This window comes from Lucilia sericata, unplaced genomic scaffold (genome assembly GCF_015586225.1).
Source record: "Lucilia sericata isolate MDLA Ls3-8-SP2 unplaced genomic scaffold, ASM1558622v1 Contig000418F_arrow, whole genome shotgun sequence".
In the NCBI taxonomy this organism is placed as follows: domain Eukaryota; kingdom Metazoa; phylum Arthropoda; class Insecta; order Diptera; family Calliphoridae; genus Lucilia; species Lucilia sericata.
The window spans coordinates 2401-29844 of NW_023994435.1; the positions used below are offsets into that span (position 1 = coordinate 2401).

The 27444-nt window shown below is 28.0% G+C and overlaps 1 protein-coding gene across 1 annotated transcript in view; it reads left to right on the forward strand.

The window, feature by feature from the left end:
* The first annotated feature begins 12634 nt into the window (after positions 1 to 12634).
* LOC119604677 (adenylate cyclase type 9) overlaps positions 12635 to 27444 on the forward strand; it is a 97739-nt gene continuing 82929 nt past the window's right edge. Inside the window, exon 1 of the mRNA XM_037957450.1 lies at positions 12635 to 13138. Coding sequence (XP_037813378.1) covers positions 13112 to 13138 — 27 coding nt within the window. The 5' untranslated portion in view covers positions 12635 to 13111. The remainder of the gene's footprint in view (positions 13139 to 27444) is intronic.

The window sequence follows — 27444 nt, forward strand, 5'->3', positions numbered from 1 at the left end:
AATTAAATATTATTACAATTTGAAAAATGAAAATATAATCATTTTATTATTGTTTTCGGCATAAAGTTTGATAAAGTGAAATTATTTGAAGTTTTTTGGTTATTAAATTTTATTTCTCACTAAGGGACAGATATAAAATTGTTAATTTTGTCATTTGGTTTTAAACCAAATTTTCTTAACATTAAAATTTTCTTAATATGAATTGAGTTGAAAACTTTGTGAATACAAAGTACTTATATAAGAAACATAATTTTAAATGTACATTATTCTTGTTGCTATAGGTAATTAAACTCAAGTTTATTAAAACTTAATGAACCTAAATTAATGTGTTTAATAAACCAAAATTTTACACCCAGACATAAATATATCAATTTCATATGGACAACAACACAAGTTGATCAAATTACATTGTACAACTTATTACATACAACAATATGAAAATGTTTCTTTTCAGAAGCAAAAACAAAAAATGTTTTATATCTTCTTACCAATAAAAAAAACAACAAATTGCTGTTTGCATCTTCACATCTTAACTTGGTTACCAACTCGACAAGTCTGTTTTAGTTTCTGTTGCCGGCTTAAATTTAAAACTTTGTCTTGGTATTAAAAAAAACACATATTTTCAAGCAGACTTTGTGACTCTGGCGCATGCTTAACCAGTTTGTTTAAATTTTTACACGATTTGTATGATGGATGAAGTAGTACGTATTGCTTGCTACTACTGATATAAATATATACATACAGACTGGTATTTTATAACATATAAAGTGTTATATAAGCTCAAACAGATCCAATCAGTAGTAGGTAAGTATGGAAATATTTTAAAATTTTTTAAATACAATTAAGTGATTTTAGTTTTATCGTCATCACTTTTAGTTATTGCTGAGAAAATTGTAGGGTAGTAGTACAGTTGTGAACAAATTTGGATGTGCTGGTGGTTATAAGTATGATGAGTTGTTTTAGCAAGTAGTTGGATCTGGACTTAGATATCACAAACAGCATTAAAATGTCTTTGTTTGAAAGGTTTTCTGTTTATAAAAGCTTTTGTTCCATAGGTTTTCTATATAGAATGATTTATAGCAAAGCTCATTTGCGAAAGATTTTCTTTATAAGAAAACGTTGGTTCCAAAGGTTTTCCTTTTAGAGAAGCTTACGTTCGAAATGTTTCTAAGAAAGTTTTCGCTACATACATATATATGTATATAGAAAGGTTTTCTTTATAGGAAAGCTTCCAAACGAGAAAGTTTTTTCTATAGAAGATCAAGGTTACAAATGCTTTTCTTTATACAAGAGCTGTCGATCAAAAGGTTTTCTTTATAGTGAATCATTCGTTCTAAAGGTTTTCTTAATAGATAAGCTTTGATTCGAATGTTAGAAAAGCTATTGTTTGAAATGTTTTTTTTTTATAGAAAAGCTTTCACTGAAAAGGTTTTCTTTATAAAAAATCATTCGTTGAAAAGGTTTTATTTGTAGAAAACTTTCGTTGAAATAATGTTTTTTAAGGAAAGCTCTCTTTAAAGGTTTTCCTTTATAAAAAGATTTCGCTCAAAAAGTTTTCTTTACAGAAAAGTTGAAAAGTTTATTTATAAAAAAGCTTTCGCTCAAAAGTTTTTTATAAGAAAGCTTTCCCTCGTAAGGTTTTCTTTTTTCATTCTAAAAGTTTTCTTTATATAAAAACTTTAGTTCAAAAGCTTTTCTTTATAAAAAAGCTTTTCTTAATAAAAAAGCTTTAGTTGCAAACGTTTTCTTTTTAGAAAAGCTTTCATTCTAAAGGTTTTATTTATAGACAAATTTCCATTCGAAATGTTTTTTATAGTAAAGCTCTCCTTCAAAATGTTTTATTTAGAAAAGCTTTCATTTGAAATGTTCTTTTATATAAAAGCTTTTATTCGATAGATATTTCTATAGAAATGCCTTCATTCGAAAATTTTTTATAAAAATGCTTTGATTTGAAAAGTTTTCTTTGAAAGAAAGTTTTCGTTTGAAATGTGTTGATATAGGAAATTATACGTTCGATTTCTTAAAAAATAGATAGAAACGCTTTCAGGCATTAGATCATTTTTATAAAAAAAATTTTGTTTAAAATGTGTTTTCTTAAAAAAGCTTTGAAAAATTTTCTATTATATTTTATTTTTTATAAAAAGCTTTCGCTCAAAATGTTTTCTTTAAAGAAAAGGTTTTCTTTATAGAAAAGCTTTCGTTCAAAATGTTTGCATTATAGAAAAGTTTTAATTCCAAACGTTTTCTTTATATAAAAGCTTTAGTGCGAAAAGTTTTCTTTTTAGAAAAGCTTTCATTCTAAAGGTTTTATTTAGAAAAGCTTTCGTTTTAAATGTTTTATTTAGAAAACCTTTTGTTAGAAATGTTCTTTTATAGAAAAGCTTTCGCTTGATAGATATTTCTATAGAAATGCTTCATTCGAAAAGTTTTTACAAAAATGCTTTAATTTGAAAGGTTTTCTTTAAAAGGAAGCTTTCGTTAGAAATGTGTTCATATAGAAAAGCTTTCGCTTGATAGATATTTCTATAGAAATGCTTCATTCGAAAAGTTTTTACAAAAAAGCTTTAATTTGAAAGGTTTTCTTTAAAAGGAAGCTTTTGTTTGAAATGTGTTCATATAGAAAAGCTTTCGCTTGATAGATATTTCTATAGAAATGCTACATTCGAAAAGTTTTTACAAAAATGCTTTAATTTGAAAGGTTTTCTTTAAAGGAAAGCTTTCGTTTGAAATGTGTTCATATAGAAAATTATTCGTTCGTTTTCTTATAAAAATGCTATCGTTCAGAAGACATTCTTTATAGAAAGGCATTCACTCATTAGATCTTTTTTATAGAAAAAACTTTTGTATAAAATGTTGTCATTATAAATAAGCTTTGAAAAATTATCTTTTTGTATTTGCTTAATAAATTAATTATTTATAGAATTTCATTTATTAAAAAATTGCCGATTATTTTCATCTATCATAAAAAATTTTGGATACATTCTTTGTTTACGCCAAACATTTCTCTTCTTAGTAAATGTAAAAAAAACTTAACTCTTTTCTCAAAACATATTTTGTGGAGAAGTGAAATGTAATATTTAAAAATTTTCCCTTCTCTTGATTATAAAATTATTTTGATATGAATCAAGTAATAATTAAAAACAAAAAACTTTTAATTACAGTTGTTTTAGAAAGAATTTCTATATCTAAACAACAACACCAAATAAATCATTTTACAACATTTCTTTTAAAGATAAACACAACCACAAATTTGTTGTGTTCTCATTTTTAACTAACTACTGTAATTAAACCTACTGAATTTTTAATGTTTTATAATTTCTTTGAGCAAAAAAAAAAAAAAGGAGGCAAAAACGAACTTCACAAATTAAAACACTTTCTTAACCTACTAAACTTTTACACTTCCAGCATTAGAACAGATATATAGAACGAACGTCGGAGGTAAAACTTGTTGCTTTTTTTCGTTTTTTTTTTAAGTTTATGACTTTTATAAAATTTTTTTTATCTGATGCCATTAACAATTGTAGAGGTATTTGCAGCAAAATACACACTGCCTACAGTACATTGAGAAAATAATAAACAGGGAAAACATACATGTGACTAAACATATAATGCAGTGATGGGCAACACATATGTATACTATTTCATTTATAGTGGGGAGTGAAGCAGCAAATAATAAAGTTTCACTCAAATAATTATTGATCTTCAAGAAGAGCTTAAGATTAACTATATGCTTTGGCGTAACTGCAACGCATTTGTACTGTTACCTAAGATTTATATATAAACCCCCATGGCTGCTATAAACTCTTATACTAAATTAAATATTTATGTAATAGATGTGTATCTAGTTTCTATGATTCAAGTACTATTCAAACAATTTAGTACAACAAAATAAAACAGCTGGTCTGCACAGTTTGCAAAGTGCATGCAGGAAGTTGTAAAACTTTTTTAAAATTTTTGAATATTAGTAGAAAAAAAAATAGAAAATAAAAATACTGAAAGTTTTTAAAGTATTCAACCAGTTTCCGCCGTTAATTGGGTCCGTGATGTTTTTTAATTTGAATTTTTTTCATATATTGTAACATCAAATTAACGGGTTTTATTATATGTATTTTTATTTTTTTTTTAAACAGTCACCTATCAAAAGGTGTCAAATACTACTCACAATTACTCGTTGTTATATATATGTATATATTTTTTCTTAATAATTTATTTAATTTTTAGCGTGTGCATGACTTGAGTCAGAAGAAAAAAAATATGTACATTATAAAAAAACGCAAAATACAGTTGTTGTTGTCTGGAGACAATTGCATTTGTGTCATAAAATGCATTTAATAATTGTTTATAGAGTGTTTTAAATTTCGTCTCGCGCCTACTCGGGTGTCAATAACTCTTATTTTAATCAGTAAATTTCATGATTTTTTTTTCGTTTGGGCGTTTTTGGCTTTTTATGTGAGTTAGTAGTGACTGCATATTTAGAATGGAGACAACAGAATATGTCTAGTAGAAATAAAAATTAGCTCAGAAATAATCATGACACCATCAAGTCTAGTTTAGAAATACATATATTAACTTATAATAGGCACGTGTACAGTGAAGGAGAAAAGTTTTCGTTTGAAAGATTTTCTTTAGAAAAAGTGTTTATAGAAAAGCTTTTGTTCGAAAGGGTTTCATATAGAAAAGCTTTCGTTTAATATGGGCTTTTATAAGCTTTAGGTCGAAAGCTTTTCTATATTGAAAGGCAATTCGTTCGAACATTTTCAGTCAAAATGATTTTTTGTAGAAAAGCTTTAGGTAGAAAGGTTTTCTTTGTGATGATGTATAAAGAAGCTTTCTTTCGAAAAGTTTTCTTTATCGAAAAACGTTCTTTCAAAATGTTATCTTTATAGAAAATCGTTCGAAATTGTTTCTTTATTGAGAAGCTTTATAAAAAGATTTTGTATAAGAAATCTTTTATTTTAATGGTTTTTTTTATATAAAAGCTGTAGTTCGAAAGGCATTCATTACAGACAATTTTTACAGAAAAGCTTTCAATGTAAAGGTTTCCTTATGGAAAATGCTTGTGTTCAAAAGGGTTTCTTTATATAAAAGCGTTTGTTCGGAAGTTTTTTATATGAGATTAATTTTGAATGTTTTTTCATATAAATGATTTCGTTCGATACATTTTCATTATAGAAAAGCTTTCTCTCTATATGCTTTCAGTATAGAAAAGCTATCATTCGAAAGGCTTTCTTTATAGAAAAGTATCTATTGAACATATTTGTTTACAGAAAAATTTTTGTTCGAAAAAGCTTTTTTTCGACAGCATTTCGTTAAAAGCTTTTTTTTCGAAGATTTCAGATATTTGGAAAATTAGTTATAAAGAATCCATATTTGTAGTTCCTGGGGTTTTCTTAAACTTGCATGTGTACTTGGGAAATAAAAATTAAACTTTTAAATGCTTAAAATTTAAATTCAACCATAAATATGTAAATTGACTAATAACAACTTCAAATTTACAAGAAAAACATAAAAACTGTTGAAAACATTTATTGGACTAAATTCTTTTATCTACTCAAATCACTTATTTAAAAGGAAATTTATTATCTACAGCCTGTATTGTGATTTTAGCAGAATTAACTTTTTTGTTTAAAACAAAAATTTTGTGTTCTAAGTTTTCAATTTCATGTTTGTAACTCAAGTATAACAAGTTGGTCATATTTTATAATTGCAGCCTTAAGCGTAATTGGATGTTTAAACATGTAAATTAAGTAGATGGTTTAAAATGAAACTATAACGAGCAGCAATTGCCAACAAACCAACAACAACCACAAACAATGGCCAAAAAGCTAAAATATAAAAATTTTAAATTTTTCATAAAAACCAACGAATTTATTGGAATTTTAGTAGTTCATATTTATTTTGTGATTTTTATCATATTTATTTTAAGCAATTTATTTTATATTGACCAAAATAATTTTCGTTGTTGGTGATTTTATTTGTCAATATGTGTGAGAGTGTGTATACTTGAATCCAATTATTATATTTATAACTTGTTATATTTAAATAATAATGAAAATTGTATGTGAAAATTATTATTACTATTAGTATGTTTAGTGTGTCTCTCTTCTAATAGACGGATAGAAATTTGAAGGTATGAAATCGTTATTCATCAAAAATTTTCTACTTTAAAAACTTGCCGAAAGTTTCTATAAAAAGATGAATTTATAGAAAATTTATAAAAAGAAGAAAAATTAACGAAAATTTTTATAAAAAGAGAACATTTATCGAACAGTTTTCGTTAAAAAGAAAATTTATCAAAAATTTTCTTAAAAAGAAAATTTATCTAAAATTTTTCTTAAAAAAAAAATTTATCGAAAGTTTTTTATAAAAGAGAGTTTATAGAAAATATTCTATCAAAAAAGATTTTATCGAGAATTTTCTATAAAAAAAAATTTATCGGAAATTTTCTACAGAAATAAAATTTATCGAAAATTTTATTTAAAAATAAAATTTATCGTGTATTTTCTATAAAAAGAAAATTTTTCGAAAATTTCTATAAAAAGAAAATTTTCTATAAAGAGAACATTTTTCGAAAATTTCAACAAAAATAAAATTTATCGAAAATGTTCTATAAAAAGAAAATTTATCGAAAATGTTCTAAAAAAGAAAATTTATCGAAAATGTTCTATAAAAAGAAAATTTATCGAAAATGTTCTAAAAAAGAAAATTTATCAAAAATTTTCTATAAAAAGAAAATTTATCGAAAATGTTCTATAAAAGGAACATTTATTGAAAATGTTGTATAAAAAAAAAAATTTATCGAAAATGTTGTATAAAAAGAAAATTTATCGAAAATGTTCTATAAAAAGAATATTTATCGAAAATGTTATAGAACATTCATAGAACATAGAAAATGTTATAGAACATTCTTTCTTTTTTCATAGAAAATTTTCGATAAATTCTCTTTTTATAGAAAATTTTCGATAACTCTCCTTTTATAGAAAATTTTCGATAAACTCTCCTTTTATAGAAAATTTTCGATAAACTCTCCTTTTATAGAAAATTTTCGATAAACTCTCCTTTTATAGAAAATTTTCGATAAACTCTCCTTTTATAGAAAATTTTCGATAAAGTCTCCTTTTATAGAAAATTTTCGATAAAGTCTCCTTTTATAGAAAATTTTCGATAAACTCTCCTTTTCTAGAAAATTTTCGATAAACTCTCCCTTTAATGGAAAATTTTCGATAAACTCTTCTTTTATAGAAAATTTTCGATAAACTCTCCTTTTATAGAAAATTTTCGATAAACTCTCCTTTTATAGAAAATTTTCGATAAACTCTCCTTTTATAGAAAATTTTCAATTAATTTTCTTTTAATAAAAAAATTTCTATAAATTTTCTTTTAATTAAAAATTTTCTGTAAATTTTCTTATTATAGAAAATATAAATATAAATTTTATTTTTAAATAAAATTTTCGATAATTTTTTTCCTATAAAAGGAGAATTTATCGAAAATTTTCTCTATAAAGAATATAATCGAATATGGACTATAAAGGAAATTTATCAATAAATAGAAAATTTATGGAAAATTTTCTATAAAAAATATTAATCGAAATTTTTCTATAAAAAGAATATTATACGAAAAATTTCTCGAAGTTTCCTATAAAAAAGAAAATTTATTGAAAATTTCCTATAAATTTTCTATAAAAAGAAAATATTTGAAAATTTTCGATAAAAAGATTCGATTTTAGCAAAAATTTTATATAAAAAGAAAAGTTAGTAAAAATTTTCTAAAAAAATTTCACGCAGATTTCCCACAAAAATAAATTTATTGAAATTTTTCCATAAAAGAAAATTTGTGAAAAATTCAACAAATTCCTTTAGATTGTTCCCCATCAAATCAAAATGTATGCATGTTTGTCCATAATATTAGAAATCATCATGACTTTTTATATTTTTCAAATCAAACAATCGTGAAGTGTTCATTTTGATATTTTTAAATTATTAATTAAGGTGCTAATTAAAAAAATTAATATAGACTCCACGAAAAAATAAAAAAAATTATAATTTCTCGATTTAATAAATTAAGTCAATCAATAACAGAAAATCTAAATAACCCAATTACGGAATTTTCAAGAATAGATCTCCTATACATTAATTATAAGATACCTCATCAATATTCAAAGAATTTCTTTAAATAATTAAGAATTAATTTTTACAATTAAATTTATAATTAACAAACATTAAAGCAGCAGCACCTGCTGTCGTTATGATAATTTTTTTTTTTTTTTTTAATTTTTTCTTCATTTAATTTATTTATTCCTCCAGCCGGATTTTATGAAATTCAGTTTTAATTCTTTTTTACATTTTATATTTTTATTTTATTTCATTAATGCATATGTCGGTCGTGTGGTTATTATGATTTTAATCAAATAAAAAAAGTGTAAAAAAAATAAATAATAAAATTTATTGAATATTTATAAATTGATTGTTCATACATTCCATCAATTGTGTGACTGTTGATATATTGATGCTGGCACTGCTGCAGCGTTTGATTGCTCGGCTGGCAGAGTTTATATTTTAGTAAATAGTTGACAAGTTGACATATTTTTTGGACCAGTCAGTTATTTAATTAACATAGTGTTATATTGATGTATTGATGCTGTTTAAACTACAAAAAATATACATATATCATTTGCCAGACATTGCTAGAGTAAGAAATAGAAATATTTAAATAAAAATATAAATATTTATGCAAATTAAATAATTAAATAATAGCGAACTTTTACTGCGCACATTTTAGATTTAGTTGAACTTGTGTGTTATTAAGTGGAAAATTAAAATAAGTATTATTAGATAATATTAAGTAATTCTTAACAATTAACTTTGCTATTAGGAAATTCATAACAGTGTCTATTAGGATAATGGAAATGTCAAATAATTAAGTCTCTGATTACAAAGAATTTTTCTTTTTATGCGTTAAAAATCTCGACAATAGTCTGAACTACAGATCAGTCGATAGCCTTGAAAATAGAACAGCCTATAGTTTCGACTATAGAGCAGATTATAATCTTAACTATAAAGCTTACTATGATTTAGACTATATTCAATCTATAGTTTCGACTATTAAGCAATCTATAGTCTCGACTATAGAGCAGGCTATATTCTCGACTATTGAGCAGCCTATAGTCTTGACTGTATAATAGTCTATAGTCTCGACTATATAGCAGCCTATAATGCAGTCTATAGTATCGACTATATAGCAGCATATAGTCTCGAGCAGCAGCCTGTAGTCTTGCCTATAAAGCAGCCTATGGTCTCGACTATAGAGCAGCCTAAAGTCTCGACTATAGAGTAGTCTATAGTCAAGACTATAGAGTAGTCTATAATCTCGAGCAGCCTTTAATCTCCACTATAGAGCAGACTGCAATCTGAACTATAAAGCTTACTATAGTTTCGATTATTGATCAGTCCATAGTTTTGGCTATATATCAGTCAATATATAGTTTATTCTATATATCAGTCTATAGATTCGACTATTGAGCAATCTATAGTCTCGACTATAGATCAGCCTATAGTAACGACAATCTCTAGTCTTGACTGTAGAGCAAACTATAATCTCGAATATAAAGCTGATTATAGTTTAGACTATTGACTATTGAGCAATCTATAGTCTCGACTATAGAGCAACCTATAGTCTCGTCTATAGAGCTGTCTATAGCCTCAACTATAGAGTAGCCTATAGTCTCAACTATAGAGTAGTCTATAGTCTCAACTATAGAGCAACCTATTTTCTCGACAATAGAGCAACCTAGCTAGTCTAGACTATAGTAAGCTTTATAGTTGAGATTGCAGTCTGCTCTATAGTGGAGCAGCCTATAGTCTAAACCATAGAGCAGTCTATAGTCTAAACCAGCGGTTCCCACCGTTTTTTACTTCGCGGACCCCTTGAGGAATTTATTTAATTTCACGGACCCCCATACATATTTTGATATCTTATTGTTATAAATAATTGTTCATCCGAAAATTGTCTTAGTCCTGGTCCATAAACCCTATGAAATATTCCCGTACATTGAGAATATTTAGTATTTCGGAGATGTTTTCAATTGCATGGTTTTAATTATAGAATGACTTCTAACATGATGTTTAATTTTATGATCGTGAGAGCTTTCATGTTCATTTCTCGTCAAGGTAGAGAAAAGGTTTCTTTAACAAGTATTGTCGACATGTGCTTAAAGAGTCATGTTTCTAAATTTTTTTGCGATTGCATAGGAGTGAGCTGAGTATGTAAGCTAAGTTTTCGGGAAAATATGTGAAAGTTAGACTTCTTCGATGTTGTTGCGGAATGCGTTACCCACATAAAATATGACCTGAACTCTTTGCGAATGTACTGTGAATTTGGATCTTAAATTTGAATTTTAAAATACCTACAAATTATTTTACTGCGTGGTTTTGACTATTTACGCAAAACGCTATGAATTTTCTGATGTTGATTTAATAATATTGGACAACAAAATGAAGTTAAAATCTGTGTATCACGTCGGAATGGAATATTTATATTTAAAATTAACTAGATTAACACTTTTGCTTACAATTTAAAAAAATATTATGAAATGTGACCTAACTTCATATTCCGGGATACCAGTATCAGTATTTAATTCTAAGGCAAATCATTATCCGTCTGATATAAAAACATTTATTTCGATACATATACATTTATAAAAATTACAAATCACGTAATATGTACTTTACTTTATAAAAGTGAAACGATAAATTTGTAGGGCCTAGCTTCATCCTGATAAACGACCGAAACAATAAAATTCAAAAAGTCGCCAACAAATCTGGGATTATTGAATAAAAATTGTGTATTTTACTATTTATGAAAAATTTGGAGATATTTTTAATATTTTCTAACATATAGAGAATATTTTTTATTCATTATTTTTTTCTTTCGTCTTCGCGGACCCCCTAGGATTTTGCTACGGACCACTAGGGGTCCGCGGACCCCCTTTTGGGAACCGTTGGTCTAAACCATAGAGCAACCTATAGTCTCGACTATAAAGCAGTCTATAGTCTTGGCTATAGAGCAGACTATAATTTCGAATATAAAGCTGATTATAGTTTAGACTATATATCAGTCTATAGATTCGACTATTGAGCAATCTATATTCTCGACTATAGAGCAGTTTATAGCCTCGACTATAGAGCGGCCTATAGTCTCGACTATAAAGCAGTCTATAGTCTCGACTATAGAGCATTTTATAGTCTAGACTATAGAGCAGCCTTTAGACTCGACTATAGAGGAGCCTATAGCCTGGACTGTAGAGGAGCCTATAGGCTGGACTGTAGACCTGTCTTTAGACTGAACTGAAGTAACCTATTGTCTTTACTATGTACTAACTGTAATCTCAACTATTGAGCACTCTATAGTACAACTATAGAACAGTCTATAGTCACGACTATGCAGAACAGTCCTTGGCAAAAGTTACTAAAATTTGACACTTTAGAATGGTTTTGGAATAAAAATATAACTAAAAATTTAACTGAAACATTTTACCACTTCCAATATTTGTGTCCTTTTTTATTAGTTTATTTACTATAGCAAGACGTCACATTGTCTTCACAATTTATTCAAATTCAATCAATTACCACCCACAACACACACACATGAAACGGCTTCTTGCATACAATCCGACTTAATTCCTAAATATCTCCTATTGATTAAGTATTAACCAACCACCACCTACGGTTTGTCAATATCAATTCAATTACTTTCAAATCTTCTAACAATTGTCTACACAATTCAAAAATACTTTTGCTCTCTGTCAATGCATTTATTAGATTTTCAATTTTGCAACATATTGTTTTTGATTAAATCATGTCATCGAGTAGAAAATCCCAATACTAATTCAGCATTCAACAAAAATATAGAAACAAAATTTATAAAAAAAGCAATTTGTGTATTTTAGGCTTCAATATGTCACGTCTAACTAACCGTAATTTAAACTGTAAGGATAAAAGGTCAAGAACATTTTTTAAATTATTGACCTGCTGTAAACAATAAACAAAACTGGGGTTTATATATATCTATGTATATGTTTATTCTGTTGGTTTCAATGTCTATAACTGTGTCTGTAATTTTCTTTTTTTTACTATTATTGAAAAATCATTTAAACGTGAATTTTTATACATGTAGATTTGTTATAATTAAAATATGTAAATATTTTTGTTAAATAATTAATGCAAAAATATATATTTTTAAACAACTAGTAAATATGCAAATTAAATTGTAAAAATTATTTTAATATATAAAGTTTATATTACATTTTTAATTACTTTTAAAATCGTAATGTTACCTGTGCCAAGTGTTATTTTTATTTTTTTTATTTTAACTAAATGGGAATTATAAAGTGAATACAAATTTTAATAGCTAGATATTAATAAAACTAGTTAGTACTACTTTTTATTAACGATAAAAGTTGATACTGAAGTTTAGACATTGATCAAATTATTACGAATTTATAATTTAATTGATTCAATTATTTTGTTAATTGAACAAATATTTTATTATATTAAATAATATTTAAATAATTAGTCCATTTTTCTCTCTCTTTACAGTTACTTTTGCAACCTTAAAATTACATTTACTTTTTAATAGTAAATAATTAAATCCAACAAACAGCACACAACCGCAACAAAAATGCATTTTCCAAAAAAATTTAAAAATCTAAACAAAAGCCATTTAATGCTAAAACGAACTATAAATGTATTAAATTCTACAACTATTGTACAGCAACAATTTAACTTAAAATCCCTTTAGAATTAGACAAAAATAAAATTGCTTTAAATACTATTTAAATAATACATTTTGATAAACATTTTCCTTGGAAAGTAAAACCCAACAAATTGTATGTGTTTTCCGGCATTTATGTTCCTGTATGTGATTTAAGTAGCTGAATTTTTTATCTTTTTTTTTTTTTGGATAATTTACACCTAAATAAAAAAAATCTTTAAAAACAAACTAACAACCAACAATATAAATTTTAAAAAATAAGCACAAAATCCTTGGCATCAACTCGTTGCGGTTTTAGTTATTTTGAAGCACAAAAAATTACTGTAACTGGAGGAAAACCATGAAGGAAAATTGTAAAATGTCAGAGGTATGTACACATTTTGTATTGCTCATATATATTGTATAAGCTGGTAGTTGTTTGTTTTTATTTACATTTATTATTTATGTTTTTATATGTATTTATTTATGTATATTAAATTAAATATGTCTGCAAGTTCATAATAATGATACTTGACAGGGAATATTTCTTGAGGCGTTACAAGGTCTTGTTTTCTTATAATATTCTCTGTATTTTTTTTATATTAAATTGTCACAAATGATTTAAGTTTTAAAACATCAAACAGTTACAATTTTTTTTTCTTTTTTATAAAAAAAAAGTATATTATTTTTCGTTATTAATTTCTAAGAATATTTAATACTTAGTATTAGAAGTCTTTTTGGCATTACAAATAATTTATATTATAATTTTGAGTTATTCAAAAAAGAATGGTTATACTATAGAACAGATTATAATCGGTACTAACAAATTTAATATCGATTATAAAACAATCAATAACGTCGACTTCATAAGACTTTAACCTCAACTATAAAACCTTCTAAAGTCTCAACTATATAAAATACGCATTTTTATAGTCACGACTGCAGACTATAGTCACGACTATAGATACATACGTCTCTTTTAGTCAAGACTGCAGACTATAGTCCCGACTATAGATACATAGGTCTTTCTATAGTCACTACTGTAGACTATAATCCTGACTATAGAGTAGTCTTTAGTCCAGAATATAGAGTAGTCCATAGTCAAGACCATAGAGTAAACTATAGTCCCGACTTTAGAGCATTTCCGATTATAGAGAAGTCTATAGTCCCGTCTATAGAGTTGTCTATAGTCCCGACTAAAGATCAGTATATAGTCCCGACTATAGAGTAGTCTATAGTTCCGACTATAGAGTATTCTCTATTCCCCACTATAGTGTAGTCTATAGTCCCGACTATAGAGTAGTCTATAGCCCCTACTATAGAGTTGTCTATAGTAACGTCTATATATTTGTCTATAATCCCGACTAAAGATCAGTCTATAGTCCCGACTATAGAGTAGTCTACAGTCCCGACTATAGAGTAGTCTACAGTCCCGACTGTAGAGTAGTCTATAGTCCCGACTGTAGAGTAGTCTATAGTCCCGACTATAGAGTATTCTCTATTCCCGACTACAGTGTAGTCTATAGTCCCGACTATAGAGTAGTCTATAGTCCCGACTATAGAGTAGTCTATAGTCCCGACTATAGAGTATTCTCTATTCCCGACTACAGTGTAGTCTATAATCCCGACTATAGAGTAGTCTATAGCCCCTACTATAGGGTTGTCTATAGTAACGTCTATATATTTGTCTATAATCCCGACTAAAGATCAGTCTATAGTCCGGACTATAGAGTAGTCTACAGTCCCGACTATAGAGTAGTCTATAGTCCCGACTATAGAGTAGTCTATAGTCCCGACTATAGAGTAGTCTATAGTCCCGACTATAGAGTAGTCTATAGTACCGGCTATAGAGTAGTCTATAGTCCCGACTATAGAGTAGTCTATAGTCCCGACTATAGAGTATTCTCTATTCCCGACTACAGTGTAGTCTATAGTCCCGACTATAGAGTAGTATATAGTCCCGACTATAGAGTAGTTTATAGTCCCGACTATAGAGTAGTATATAGTCCCGAATATAGAGTAGTCTATATTCCCGACTATAGAGTAGGTTATAGTCCCGAGTATAGTGTAGTCTATTGCCCCGACTATAAATTAGTCTATAGTCCCGACTACTCTATATTCTGGGCTATAGAATACTCTATAATCGGGACTACAGACTACTCTATAGTCGGACTATAGACTACTCTATATTTGGGACTATAGACTATAGTCCTGACTATAAAGTAGTCTATAGTCCTGACTATGGAGTAGTCTATAGTCCTGACTGTGGAGTAGTCTATAGTCCTGACTATAGTGTATAGTGCTGACTATAGAGTAGTTTATAGTCCCCACTATAAAGAAATCTGTAGTCCCCACTATAGAGTAGTATGTAGTCCCCACTATAGAGTAATCTGTAGTCCCGACTATAGAGTGGTCTGTAGTCCCGACTATAGAGTAGTCTATAATCTCAAGTATAGAGTAGTCAATAGTCTCGACTATAGAGTAGTCCATGATATCGACCATAGGGTAGTCTACAGTCTCGACTAGGTTCTTGTATAAGTTTCGCTACAGATTTTTTCGACCATAGATAAGTCTATACTCTCTGCTATAGAGTAGAGTATAGATCAGTCTATAGTCTCGATTATGTCTGATTCTATAATGCGAAAGTTTGGGCAGTCATTCAAAACTACTCAGTTACATTTGCAAACTTAAACTTTAAGGTCTGTGCTCAATCATGAAGTAACTCTAAGAACATCACATTTAATTTTTTATAAATTGTTTTTATACATGACCTTGACCACTGCAGGAATATACTTTAAATTTGACAAAATGTATTTTGTATTTATTTCGTTTAAAGCAAAAACAATTGTAATTTATATTAAAATAAAGAATTTTACATTAATGTTATAACCGTAGACAGATATTGTTTGGCTGATGATTTCCATGTAATGAAACGCATTTCATTCAATATTCATTTAGTTGATAACGATAAAATATACTGACTAATTAATTTTATTCCAATATTTAAGAAAATACAACAACGCAAATCAAATTGCTTTGTGGATTTTGTTTGTTTTGTGTGAATAAATAACTGTCAGTGTTGAAGTGCGTGCTGAAGTATATGTTTGACATTGTTTATAATTAACAGACGTTATGCCTAGAAATTAACTTCTCTAAGAAACTAGATTTTTTTTGGAGAATTTCATTGATGTCTAATTTGTTATTACATTTTTTTGTTTGTACAGTGGTTATGAAAGAACAAAAATTCTTTAAATTTTTTTTTTAGGATTGACTCCACTTTTTGTTTAGGATTGACTCCACTTAAGATTTTATAAAAAACAGATATCGACACAGTGTTTACATGTCATTAAATATATCAGACGTGATTTTGCTTTCATGATAACCAATATTCTATCGGCCGCTGGTGGCTGTAAATGCCCACCTCAACTATTTATAAAAAAAGTTTTGATTTGCCTTATTGATATACAAGTGCTGGTAATCAACAAAAAGTCATCAACTTTATGTTCATAAAAATAATTTAATATTAAACATAATTTTGTTTGTTTTCGTTTTCATTATTTTTAAATTAACAATGACAACAACAACAACAAAAAAAATCATTAAACCCTCAGATACCACCATACAATACACAAACAAGAAACTCACGTGTTACAATTAACTAAATTATGATTTTGTTTTGAATCTTTTGTTGTCATTGTTGTTGTTGCTGGGTCTATTAAAATTAAAATGTTTTGATTTTTTTTCCCTAGCTTTATGTTTTTGGGTGTTTAGTTTTTGTTTTCTTTCGTCTATGACCAAGTACTTGTTTATGATGGATTTTTTGTTGTTTGTTTGAATTTCATTGAAGTTCGATGAACTTTTTTATTTGTTGTTGAAATCATGTACAATGAATAGATTTTTATATAAACAAATAAAAACTAATTTAGTTAATTAGAAAGAAATTAATTTACACATTTTGTTAAACTGTTTTTTAATATAGGGAGCCAATTAACAGAGGAACAAGGTTATTTATAAAATTATATTTAAAATTAATTTTAAATATGTGAATTTTTTTTATAAATATATAGTTTTATACAAAATATTTTGCTTTTTTTCTATTTAGTTCTACCGTATCTGGTTTACTTTTCCATACATAAATTTTCATTCTCTGATTCATGTTTTACTTTTACTTTCTTTTGCTTTGGCGTTGATTACATTAACTATTGATTTTTTGTGTTGTGTTTCTGTCAATTTATGTTGTTTTTTGTGCAGATATTAAAGATTCAGTTGAAAATCATGAGTATTAAGGAATATGTTGCCAACCTATTAAATCGTCTTATTTTATTATATTTCAATTGAATTTGGTCATTTATTTATTTTAATAGTTTTTTTCATTATTTTCTTGTCAAGACTTTATTTAAATCTACATTATGTATTATAGAGAATTATAGATTATTCAATAGTCGGACCTATAGATTAATCTATAGTCTGGACTATAATTTTATGTATTATAGAACAATCTATAATCTCAACTATTGAGCGGTCTACAGTCAGGTTTATAAATTAGACTATAGTCTGAACATTATATCGGTCTATAATCTATAGGTTAGTCTATTGCGTAGAATATAAATTAGCCTATTGTCTGAACTATAAATAAGGAGAAAGGAGGAAATCTATAGCCTTAGTCGTTCATCAAGTTCTATTCTACAGCACAGTCTACGGTCTGATCAGTCTATAGTCTTGTCTACCGATCAATCTATAGTCTGGTCTATGGATCAGTCTATAGTCTCGACTATAAATCAGTCTATAGTCTCGACTATGAATCAGTCTTTAGAACAGTCTGGACTATAAAACAGTTTATAGTCTGGACTATAGAACAGTGTATAGTCTGGACTATAGAACAGTCTTTAGTCTGGACTATGGAACAGTCTACAATCTGGACTATGGAACAGTCTATATTCTGGACTATAGAACAGTCTATATTCTGGACTATAGAACAGTCTATAGTCTGGACTATAGAACAGTCTATAGTCTGGACTATAGAACAGTCTATAGTCTGGACTATAGAACAGTCTATAGTCTGGACTATAGAACAGTCTATAGTCTGAACTATAGAACAGTCTATAGTCTGGACTATAGAACAGTCTATAGTCTGGACTATAGAACAGTCTATGGTCTGGACTATAGAACAGTCTATAGTCTGGACTATAGAACAGTCTTTAGTATAGACTATAGAACATTATATAGTCTGGGCTATAGAACATTCTATAGTCTGGGCTATAAACAGTCTATATTCTGGACTATAAAACAGTCTATAGTCTGGACTATAGTACAGTCTATAGTCTGGACTATAGCACAGTCAATAGTCTGGACTATAGTACAGTCTACAGTCTGGTCTATAGTACAGTCTATAGTTTGGACTATAGTACTGTCTATAGTCTAAAGTATAGTACTGTCTATAGTCTAAAGTATAGTACTGTCTATAATCTAAACTATAGTACTTTCTATAATCTGGACTATAGTACAGTCTATAGTATGTACTATAGAACTGTCTATAGTATGTACTATAAAACAGTCTATAGTGTGGACTATAGAATAGTCTATAGTCTAGACTATAGAACAGTCTACAGCCTGAACTATGGAACAGTCTATAGTCTGGACTTTGGAACAGTCTATAGTCTGGACGAGAACAGTCTATAGTCTGGACTATAGAACAGTCTATAGTCTGGACTATAGAACAGTCTATTGTCTAGACTATAGAACAGTCTATAGTCTGGACTATAGAACAGTCTATAGTCTGGACTATAGAACTGTCTATAGTCTGGACTATAGACCAGTTTATAGTCTGAACTATAGAACAGTCTATAGTCTGGACTATAGATCTGTCTATAGTCTGGACTATAGATCTGTCTATAGTCTGGATTATAGAACTCTCTATAGTCTGGACTGTAGAACAGTCTATAGTCTGGGCTATAGAACAGTCTATAGTCTGAGCTATAGAACAGTCTATAGTCTGGGCTATAGAACAGTCTATAGTCTGGGCTACAGAACAGTCTATAGTCTGGGCTATAGAACAGTCTATAGTCTGGACTATAGACCAGTCTATAGTCTGGACTATAGACCAGTCTATAGTCTGGACTATAGTACAGTCTACAGTCTGGACTATAGAACAGTCTATAGTCTGGTCTATAGAACAGTCTATAGTCTGAACTATAGATCTGTCTATAGTCTGAACTATAGAACTGTCTATAGTCTGGACTATAGAACAGTTTATAGTGTGGACAGAACAGTCTATTGTCTAGACTATAGAACTATAGACTATATACTGTCTAGACTATAGAACTGTCTATAGTCTGGACTATAGAACTGTCTATAGTCTGGACTATAGAACTGTCTATAGTCTGGACTATAGAACTGTCTATAGTCTGGACTATAGAACTGTCTATAGTCTGGACTATAGAACAGTTTATAGTCTGGATTATAGAACAGTCTATAGTCTGGGCTACAGAACAGTCTACAGTCTGGACTATAGAACAGTCTATAGTCTGCAGTATAGAACAGTCTATAGTCTAGTCAGTCTACAGTCTGGACTATAGAACAGTCTATAGTCTGGACTATAGAACAGGCTGTACTAGAGAACAGTCTATAGTATGTACTATAGAACAATCTGTAGTATGTACTATAGAACAGTCTATAGTATGTACTATAGAACAGTCTATAATCTGTACTATAGAACAGTCTATAATATGTACTATAGAACTGATGTACTATAGCATAGTCTATAGCCTCTACTATAGAACAGTATATAGTCTGTACTATAGAATTTTTTTTCGACTATAGAGTAATAAGCAAACGAGTTCAGTCAATTTCAATGGTGCAAACTTCCTCTTAAGCACTTACTTTCCTATAAAATTTCCCCTCTATGATGTACAGTCACAAAAGTTATTTCTCATCATTATAATAGTATTTGTGGTATTTTTCTAATTCTCCTAACAATCTAACCATGGCTACTAAATTACTTACAAAAAAAATCAAACATACGAACATAAAAGATAAAAAGAAAATAAAATATATAATTTAAATTCTTGTTTCTAAAGATTCAAGGCACAAAACTTAATAAAAATTTTTTCATGCCACAAAAATTGAATTATACCTTTTGTTTGGAAATTTATAATAACACAGAATAAAGAAGTCTTTTGCTTATAAAAATTTTAATATGATTTCAGTTTAACTTTAATATTTTAATGGTTGTAAGTAATTATAACATGGTTTCCTGTCAGCTTTTTTGTATTTAATCATAAAGGTACTGCTGTACTTGAGAGGTTATTTATTTAAAGAAAAAAAGATCTGTTGAATGGAGTATAAAGTTGTTAATATTATTAAAGCTAAAGCAAAATGTTTGTTCAACCAAGGGTAATATGGAAGTATTCTTAGTTATGGGAGGTGGGCCTCTGAGTATCTATATGAGTAATTGTTTTGTTAAAAACATATTTATTATAAAATTTTTAAGCAGATTATGTTCATAGTTGAAGAAAGTTTATTTATCTAAATGCAGACGACATCAAAGTTCATAAAGGTTTAATATATTATATACATATATTATTTAAAATCCACACGTGTTGACATTTTTGCTTAAAACGAAAAATTTATGAACATTTTTATCTTTAACCCAATATTAAAATATTCCTTAATTTATACATAGAACCCATTTTATTATACAAATTTTATTATCGAAAACATTTTCTTTTCAATCTCAATTCAATTGACTGGCTATAATTTATTTTGTTTAACAATTTTGTGGCTTTTACTTTTACCCAAAAATAAAGCAAGAATAGAAAATAAAATTATTGGCATGAGAAAACCCCTAAAATAGAACATATACTCATGTATGCTTCCCAATCTATACTTTTTATAAATATTTCTAAATTTATTTCTATACTAAAAATATCATCAGACTAACATAACATTTTTACTTAGAAAAAAAAAGTATATATTACTTACTTCCTTAAACATATTATCTCATAAAATCATAACTATAAATATGTTAGATCGAAAATAACAGCAAAATAATCTATATTTTATTTATAAATATTTTAACTGACGAAAATTTGTAAAACCAATAAAATGTTTTCATGTTCAATATTTATGCATGGCTAAGTGTACATAAATATTTATGTTTGTGTGTGTGTATGTATAAATGTCCTTTTGTTTTTATATTTTATCCAATTTATATGATTGACAGGACATAAATAACAACTTAAAATGTTTACACATATCCTATTATATACATATTTATGCATGTGTGTGTGTGGTGGTATGTTTAAATGTGTGCTGGTGTATATAAATGAACATGACAGGAACCACTTTTCGCCCGGAAATTTAAAATATTTTACTGTGTTTTTGTGGGAAGCGGTAAGTTTTTGATTAATTTATTTTGATCACTTAAACATTTGATGGGCATAACAAAGCAGTTGGAATTAAAGCTAGATTTACATTTTTAAAATATTTGAGTTGAAGGATTAAATGTAAATAATACTACTAGGTATGTATATGTATAAATATTTGTATTTAATAGAGCGTTCGATTTTTTTCTAACTTTGTTAAAGCATATTTAAATTCAAAAAGAGTTTATTAAAGGAAAGACTTTAAGTGGGAGTGGCACGACCTCCCAGCTCTAGTTTACGTATAGTATTTACTTCCTAAGAGATTATTTAATTGGTTTTAATTACTCCTTGGTTCCACGAATTGAAATAAATCACATAACTGTTAACTCTTCCATGTCTTCATAAATATGTACCTGGAAGCGGAAGCTTTATCTATTTAGTTGTTGCTGAGAAAAATGTGTTAAATAAAACAAAATTTACATATCACACGGTCTTTTAATATGTAAATTATTATATATGCATGAAAATCATATTTTTGTTTGTAAATAAATATGACGCAATTTATATACCTTTTTTTTGTTATATTTAAAAATTCCATCACCTCATATCCTTTCCTAGAATCAAAGTGTAAAAAAAATCATACAAGTACATGTCATACACAATATTTTAAAATTAAACGAAAACGTAAAAATTTTTACTATAAAAATACAAGTACACAAACAAGTACTAAATAAGTATTCAAGCACATAAACCTTAAAAGTACTTTATGGTTGCTGAGGTACTGACATTAACAAAAGTATCTACCTACACATTTGCATAAAGAAAAAGGGTGATATTTAAAGCAAAATTTAAATACTAAATCTAATTTCTGCTTGGGAAGTTAGTATAAACATTGTTAGATACACAGATTTTCGATTTAAATAAAATCCTTATTTTTGAACCTTAAATTACTCTTTTACCTTTAATTTTTATAGAAACTTTACATTATTTTATTATCTGCTTGAAATTTAAGCTCGTTATATACATTGCATAATGTGTATTTTTTTAAATTGCTTACATCTAAAATCAATAAGTTTACATTTTCAATGTCATTGCAATATATAAATATTTCGAAATTTATGACGATGTATCATATCCCGTTGTGTTACCCTTTCTTACGTGAATTGATGGCACAACTACTCTACTGAATACTGAATTGTTTAAAGTTTTACGTACTACTTTAAAAACATGTATAAATTAAATATTTATAAAACATCTGGGTGTATAAAAAGGGGATATTATTTTCATGCAAATACTTACAAGACAGGGTGACAAAGAGTAGTTCGTACTTGAAATGATCAGTTCTAGTTCTGTTCTAGTTCAGTTCTAGTTCTAGTTCAGTTCTAGTTCAGTTCTAGTTAGTCAGTTCTAGTTCAGTTCTAGTTCAGTTCTAGTTCAGTTCTAGTTCAGTTCTAGTTCAGTTCTAGTTCTAGTTCAGTTCTAGTTCAGTTCTAGTTCAGTTCTAGTTCAGTTCTAGTTCAGTTCTAGTTCAGTTCTAGTTCAGTTCTAGTTCAGTTCAGTTCTAGTTCAGTTCTAGTTCAGTTCTAGTTCAGTTCTAGTTCAGTTCTAGTTCAGTTCTAGTTCAGTTCTAGTTCAGTTCTAGTTCAGTTCTAGTTCAGTTCTAGTTCAGTTCTAGTTCAGTTCTAGTTCAGTTCTAGTTCAGTTCTAGTTCAGTTCTAGTTCAGTTCTAGTTCAGTTCTAGTTCAGTTCTAGTTCAGTTCTAGTTCAGTTCTAGTTCAGTTCTAGTTCAGTTATAGTTCAGTTCTAGTTCAGTTCTAGTTCAGTTCTAGTTCAGTTCTAGTTCAGTTCTAGTTCAGTTCTAGTTCAGTTCTAGTTCAGTTTCTAGTTCAGTTCTAGTTCAGTTCTAGTCAGTTCTAGTTCAGTTCTAGTTCAGTTCTAGTTCAGTTCTAGTTCAGTTCTAGTTCAGTTCTAGTTCAGTTCTAGTTCAGTTCTAGTTCAGTTCTAGTTCAGTTCTAGTTCAGTTCTAGTTCAGTTCTAGTTCAGTTCTAGTTCAGTCTAGTTCAGTTCTAGTTCAGTTCTAGTTCAGTTCTAGTTCAGTTCTAGTTCAGTTCTAGTTCAGTTCTAGTTCAGTTCTAGTTCAGTTCTAGTTCAGTTCTAGTTCAGTTCTAGTTCAGTTCTAGTTCAGTTCTAGTTCAGTTCTAGTTCAGTTCTAGTTCAGTTCTAGTTCAGTTCTAGTTCAGTTCTAGTTCAGTTCTAGTTCAGTTCTAGTTCAGTTCTAGTTCAGTTCTAGTTCAGTTCTAGTTCAGTTCTAGTTCAGTTCTAGTTCAGTTCTAGTTCAGTTCTAGTTCAGTTCTAGTTCAGTTCTAGTTCAGTTCTAGTTCAGTTCTAGTTCAGTTCTAGTTCAGTTCTAGTTCAGTTCTAGTTCAGTTCTAGTTCAGTTCTAGTTCAGTTCTAGTTCAGTTCTAGTTCAGTTCTAGTTCAGTTCTAGTTCAGTTCTAGTTCAGTTCTAGTTCAGTTCTAGTTCAGTTCTAGTTCAGTTCTAGTTCAGTTCTAGTTCAGTTCTAGTTCAGTTCTAGTTCAGTTCTAGTTCAGTTCTAGTTCAGTCTAGTTCAGTTCTAGTTCAGTTCTAGTTCAGTTCTAGTTCAGTTCTAGTTCAGTTCTAGTTCAGTTCTAGTTCAGTTCTAGTTCAGTTCTAGTTCAGTTCTAGTTCAGTTCTAGTTCAGTTCTAGTTCAGTTCTAGTTCAGTTCTAGTTCAGTTCTAGTTCAGTTCTAGTTCAGTTCTAGTTCAGTTCTAGTTCAGTTCTAGTTCAGTTCTAGTTCAGTTCTAGTTCAGTTCTAGTTCAGTTCTAGTTCAGTTCTAGTTCAGTTCTAGTTCAGTTCTAGTTCAGTTCTAGTTCAGTTCTAGTTCAGTTCTAGTTCAGTTCTAGTTCAGTTCTAGTTCAGTTCTAGTTCAGTTCTAGTTCAGTTCTAGTTCAGTTCTAGTTCAGTTCTAGTTCAGTTCTAGTTCAGTTCTAGTTCAGTTCTAGTTCAGTTCTAGTTCAGTTCTAGTTCAGTTCTAGTTCAGTTCTAGTTCAGTTCTAGTTCAGTTCTAGTTCAGTTCTAGTTCAGTTCTAGTTCAGTTCTAGTTCAGTTCTAGTTCAGTTCTAGTTCAGTTCTAGTTCAGTTCTAGTTCAGTTCTAGTTCAGTTCTAGTTCAGTTCTAGTTCAGTTCTAGTTCAGTTCTAGTTCAGTTCTAGTTCAGTTCTAGTTCAGTTCTAGTTCAGTTCTAGTTCAGTTCTAGTTCAGTTCTAGTTCAGTTCTAGTTCAGTTCTAGTTCAGTTCTAGTTCAGTTCTAGTTCAGTTCTAGTTCAGTTCTAGTTCAGTTCTAGTTCAGTTCTAGTTCAGTTCTAGTTCAGTTCTAGTTCAGTTCTAGTTCAGTTCTAGTTCAGTTCTAGTTCAGTTCTAGTTCAGTTCTAGTTCAATTCTAGTTCAGTTCAGTTCTAGTTCAGTTCTAGTAAGTATTTTCCACATCAAATTTTTGCAATATATACCTTGTATACTATGTTCTATGTTACTTTTAACTAATGTCAGTTGAAAAATTAAAAACATCATATAAATATTAAAAATGAAGAAGGAGTAATTTAACTTAAAACATATAAACAATAATTCCCGAGCTTCTAACTGACATGTGTTCTGCTGGCAAATAACATGTTCCAGCCTGAACAAGTAAATGTAGATTAGATTATGGAAAAATGCCTTAAATAATAAAACAAAAGAAGATGAAAATGGTATTATTTTCACTCAGGGAAACCACACACAAACGCATTTCCCATTTACAGTGAAAAATACGCATTAACATTTGAGTAAGAACTAAAGTACAACACAGCGTATGAACAATAATTTTAATTAAATAATGCTCATACGTCAAAGTGACCTTCATATACCAAAAGTACATAAGTGCTATTTGTTTTGTGCATACTACTTCCTTAAAAGCACACAAGTTTTAATTAAACAATTTAGCATTTTTACAAGATAAATATTTAAATTGTTGTTTAGAGCTAGTTTCTCTTATGAAGTTTTCCCAACAGTTATCTTTCAGTTGCTAAACGTTGTTTCTTTTTACTTTTAAAAGTATTATATTATGTCAACTTTTATGTCAAGTGGTGAAAATACATATGTATATAACCCATTTACCTAAATAAAAAAAACTTTTTTCATTTTATGTTTTTTTTTTTTCTTCACAAAGAAAAATATTGCAAAAGAAAATTATATTCCTAAACAAAATTGACAGGCAACTTATAGTCAACCAAGTTTACATTGATGACCCAATTTAACATATTTTTATGACAACAACAAACTTACAGGTAAATATTTGAAATATGTCTTCTGTACATTTTTGTAAAACTTAAAGGTTTTGCTATTTTTTTTTTATATAACTCAGAAGCATTATACATTTATTTGTATGTTTTGTCATGACAAAGTTTTCGTTTCTGCTTTATTTTTCATTTATCATTTTCCTCTTCATAACATATGATTATTTTTTAAAGAATAAGAAGGAAATTATATCATTTGCATATTATATGTATATAAAGTAGACATGCCCTTTAAAAGAACATGAGCATTCCAAGGATGTCTTTTCAAATTTATCTTTAATCAAATCCTACAGGATAATTCTTATTTTTGTCGGGCAAGTGAAAGATCATTAAGTTAACATTGAAGTCAAATACTTACATACTATAAACGCTTGTAAGTTTTAGATTAAAAAGTCATTACTAGACTACTTCTATGTATGTTATACAGTTGTTATGAACAAGTATGTTAAGTAAGTGAAAACTATTAACCGACTTTAACAAGGATTTTCGCAAAATATTCTTTATTTAAATTGTTTATATCAACAATCTCCTTAATAAACATATAATTTATTTACGAGAAAAAAGAATACAAATAATTATAATTCCCAGGGAGTATAGAGTCACTGTTCTATATTCATCCATATTACATACATCAAATCACATTATAGTATGTTGACAAAAGAAAAACGAACAACAGAATATAAAAACGGCCATGTGAATATAATGAAAAAAGGGACAATTGAAAGTTGTTTTACTTTATTACAAATATTCTATACACAGAAAATAGTTGTTTTTTGTTCAGCAAATAATGTGTGTGGCAGTTGTAATGAAAAACTTTTATTAAGAGTATAAAATCATATATTGTATGAAGATTAGGGTAGTACCTTTTGAAATAATGTTGCTTAATAAAAAGTATTTGTATTTTGGTTTAGAGAGCCATTTGTAAAAAAAAATGAAAACTATTTCTTCTAAACTTGCTTTTAATCATTTTCAAATTTACCTTTAAAATTTTTTCCAAAATTTTCTTTCTAAAATTAAAAATGTATCCAAAATTTTCTAGAAATAATAAATAGAAAATTTATCAATAATTTCTTAAAAACATTAAATGTATCTTATTATACAGTACAACACTATAGTGGGGAGGGTATTATGCGTTTGTGCTGATGTCTGTAATACCCAAAAATATTGGTCCGACACCCACCTTAAAGTATACAAATCGGCTCAGATTCACTTTCTGAATCGATCGTACGGGCAGTCCGTCTGTCCGTCTGTGTGTCCATGTAATCCTTTTGCGCACTCTGCAGGTCGCAATTTTCAAGATAATTTGGCACATACTCCAAGAACGAAACCTATTGCAAATGGTTAAAATCGGACTATTATTTCGTTCAGCCCCCATAGAGTATCATATGTTCGGCCATGCCATACTTACTTGTTTATTTATCAATTATAAATATTTGTTACAATACAGCACTTGCGTACGTATAGTTAATATTTATTAAATTTTAAATTACATATTACTCATACGCCATACGTAACTAACAAAAAATTAAAAAATAGGCGAGAATCCATATCAAATCGGATAGAAAACATCTATTTAGAAAGTTTTCTATAAAATCAAAATTTAACGGAAATATTCTACAAAATCAAAATTTAACGAAAATATTATAAAAAATTAAAATTTAACAAAAATATTCTATAAAAAGAAAATTTAACGAAAATTTTCTATAAAAAGAAAATTTATGGAAAATTACTTAAAAAGCAAAATTTTTCGAAAATTTTCTAAAAAACTAAATTTTTCGAAAATTTTCTAAAAAACTAAATTTATCGAAAATTTTCTAAAAAAAAAATTATAGAAAATTATCTTAAAAACTAAATTTATAGAAAATTTTCTTAAAAACTAAATTTATAGAAAATTTTCTTAAAAACAAAATTTCCCGAAGATTCTACAAAAAGAAAATCTATTGAAAATTTTCTATAAAAAGAATATCTATTGAAAATTTT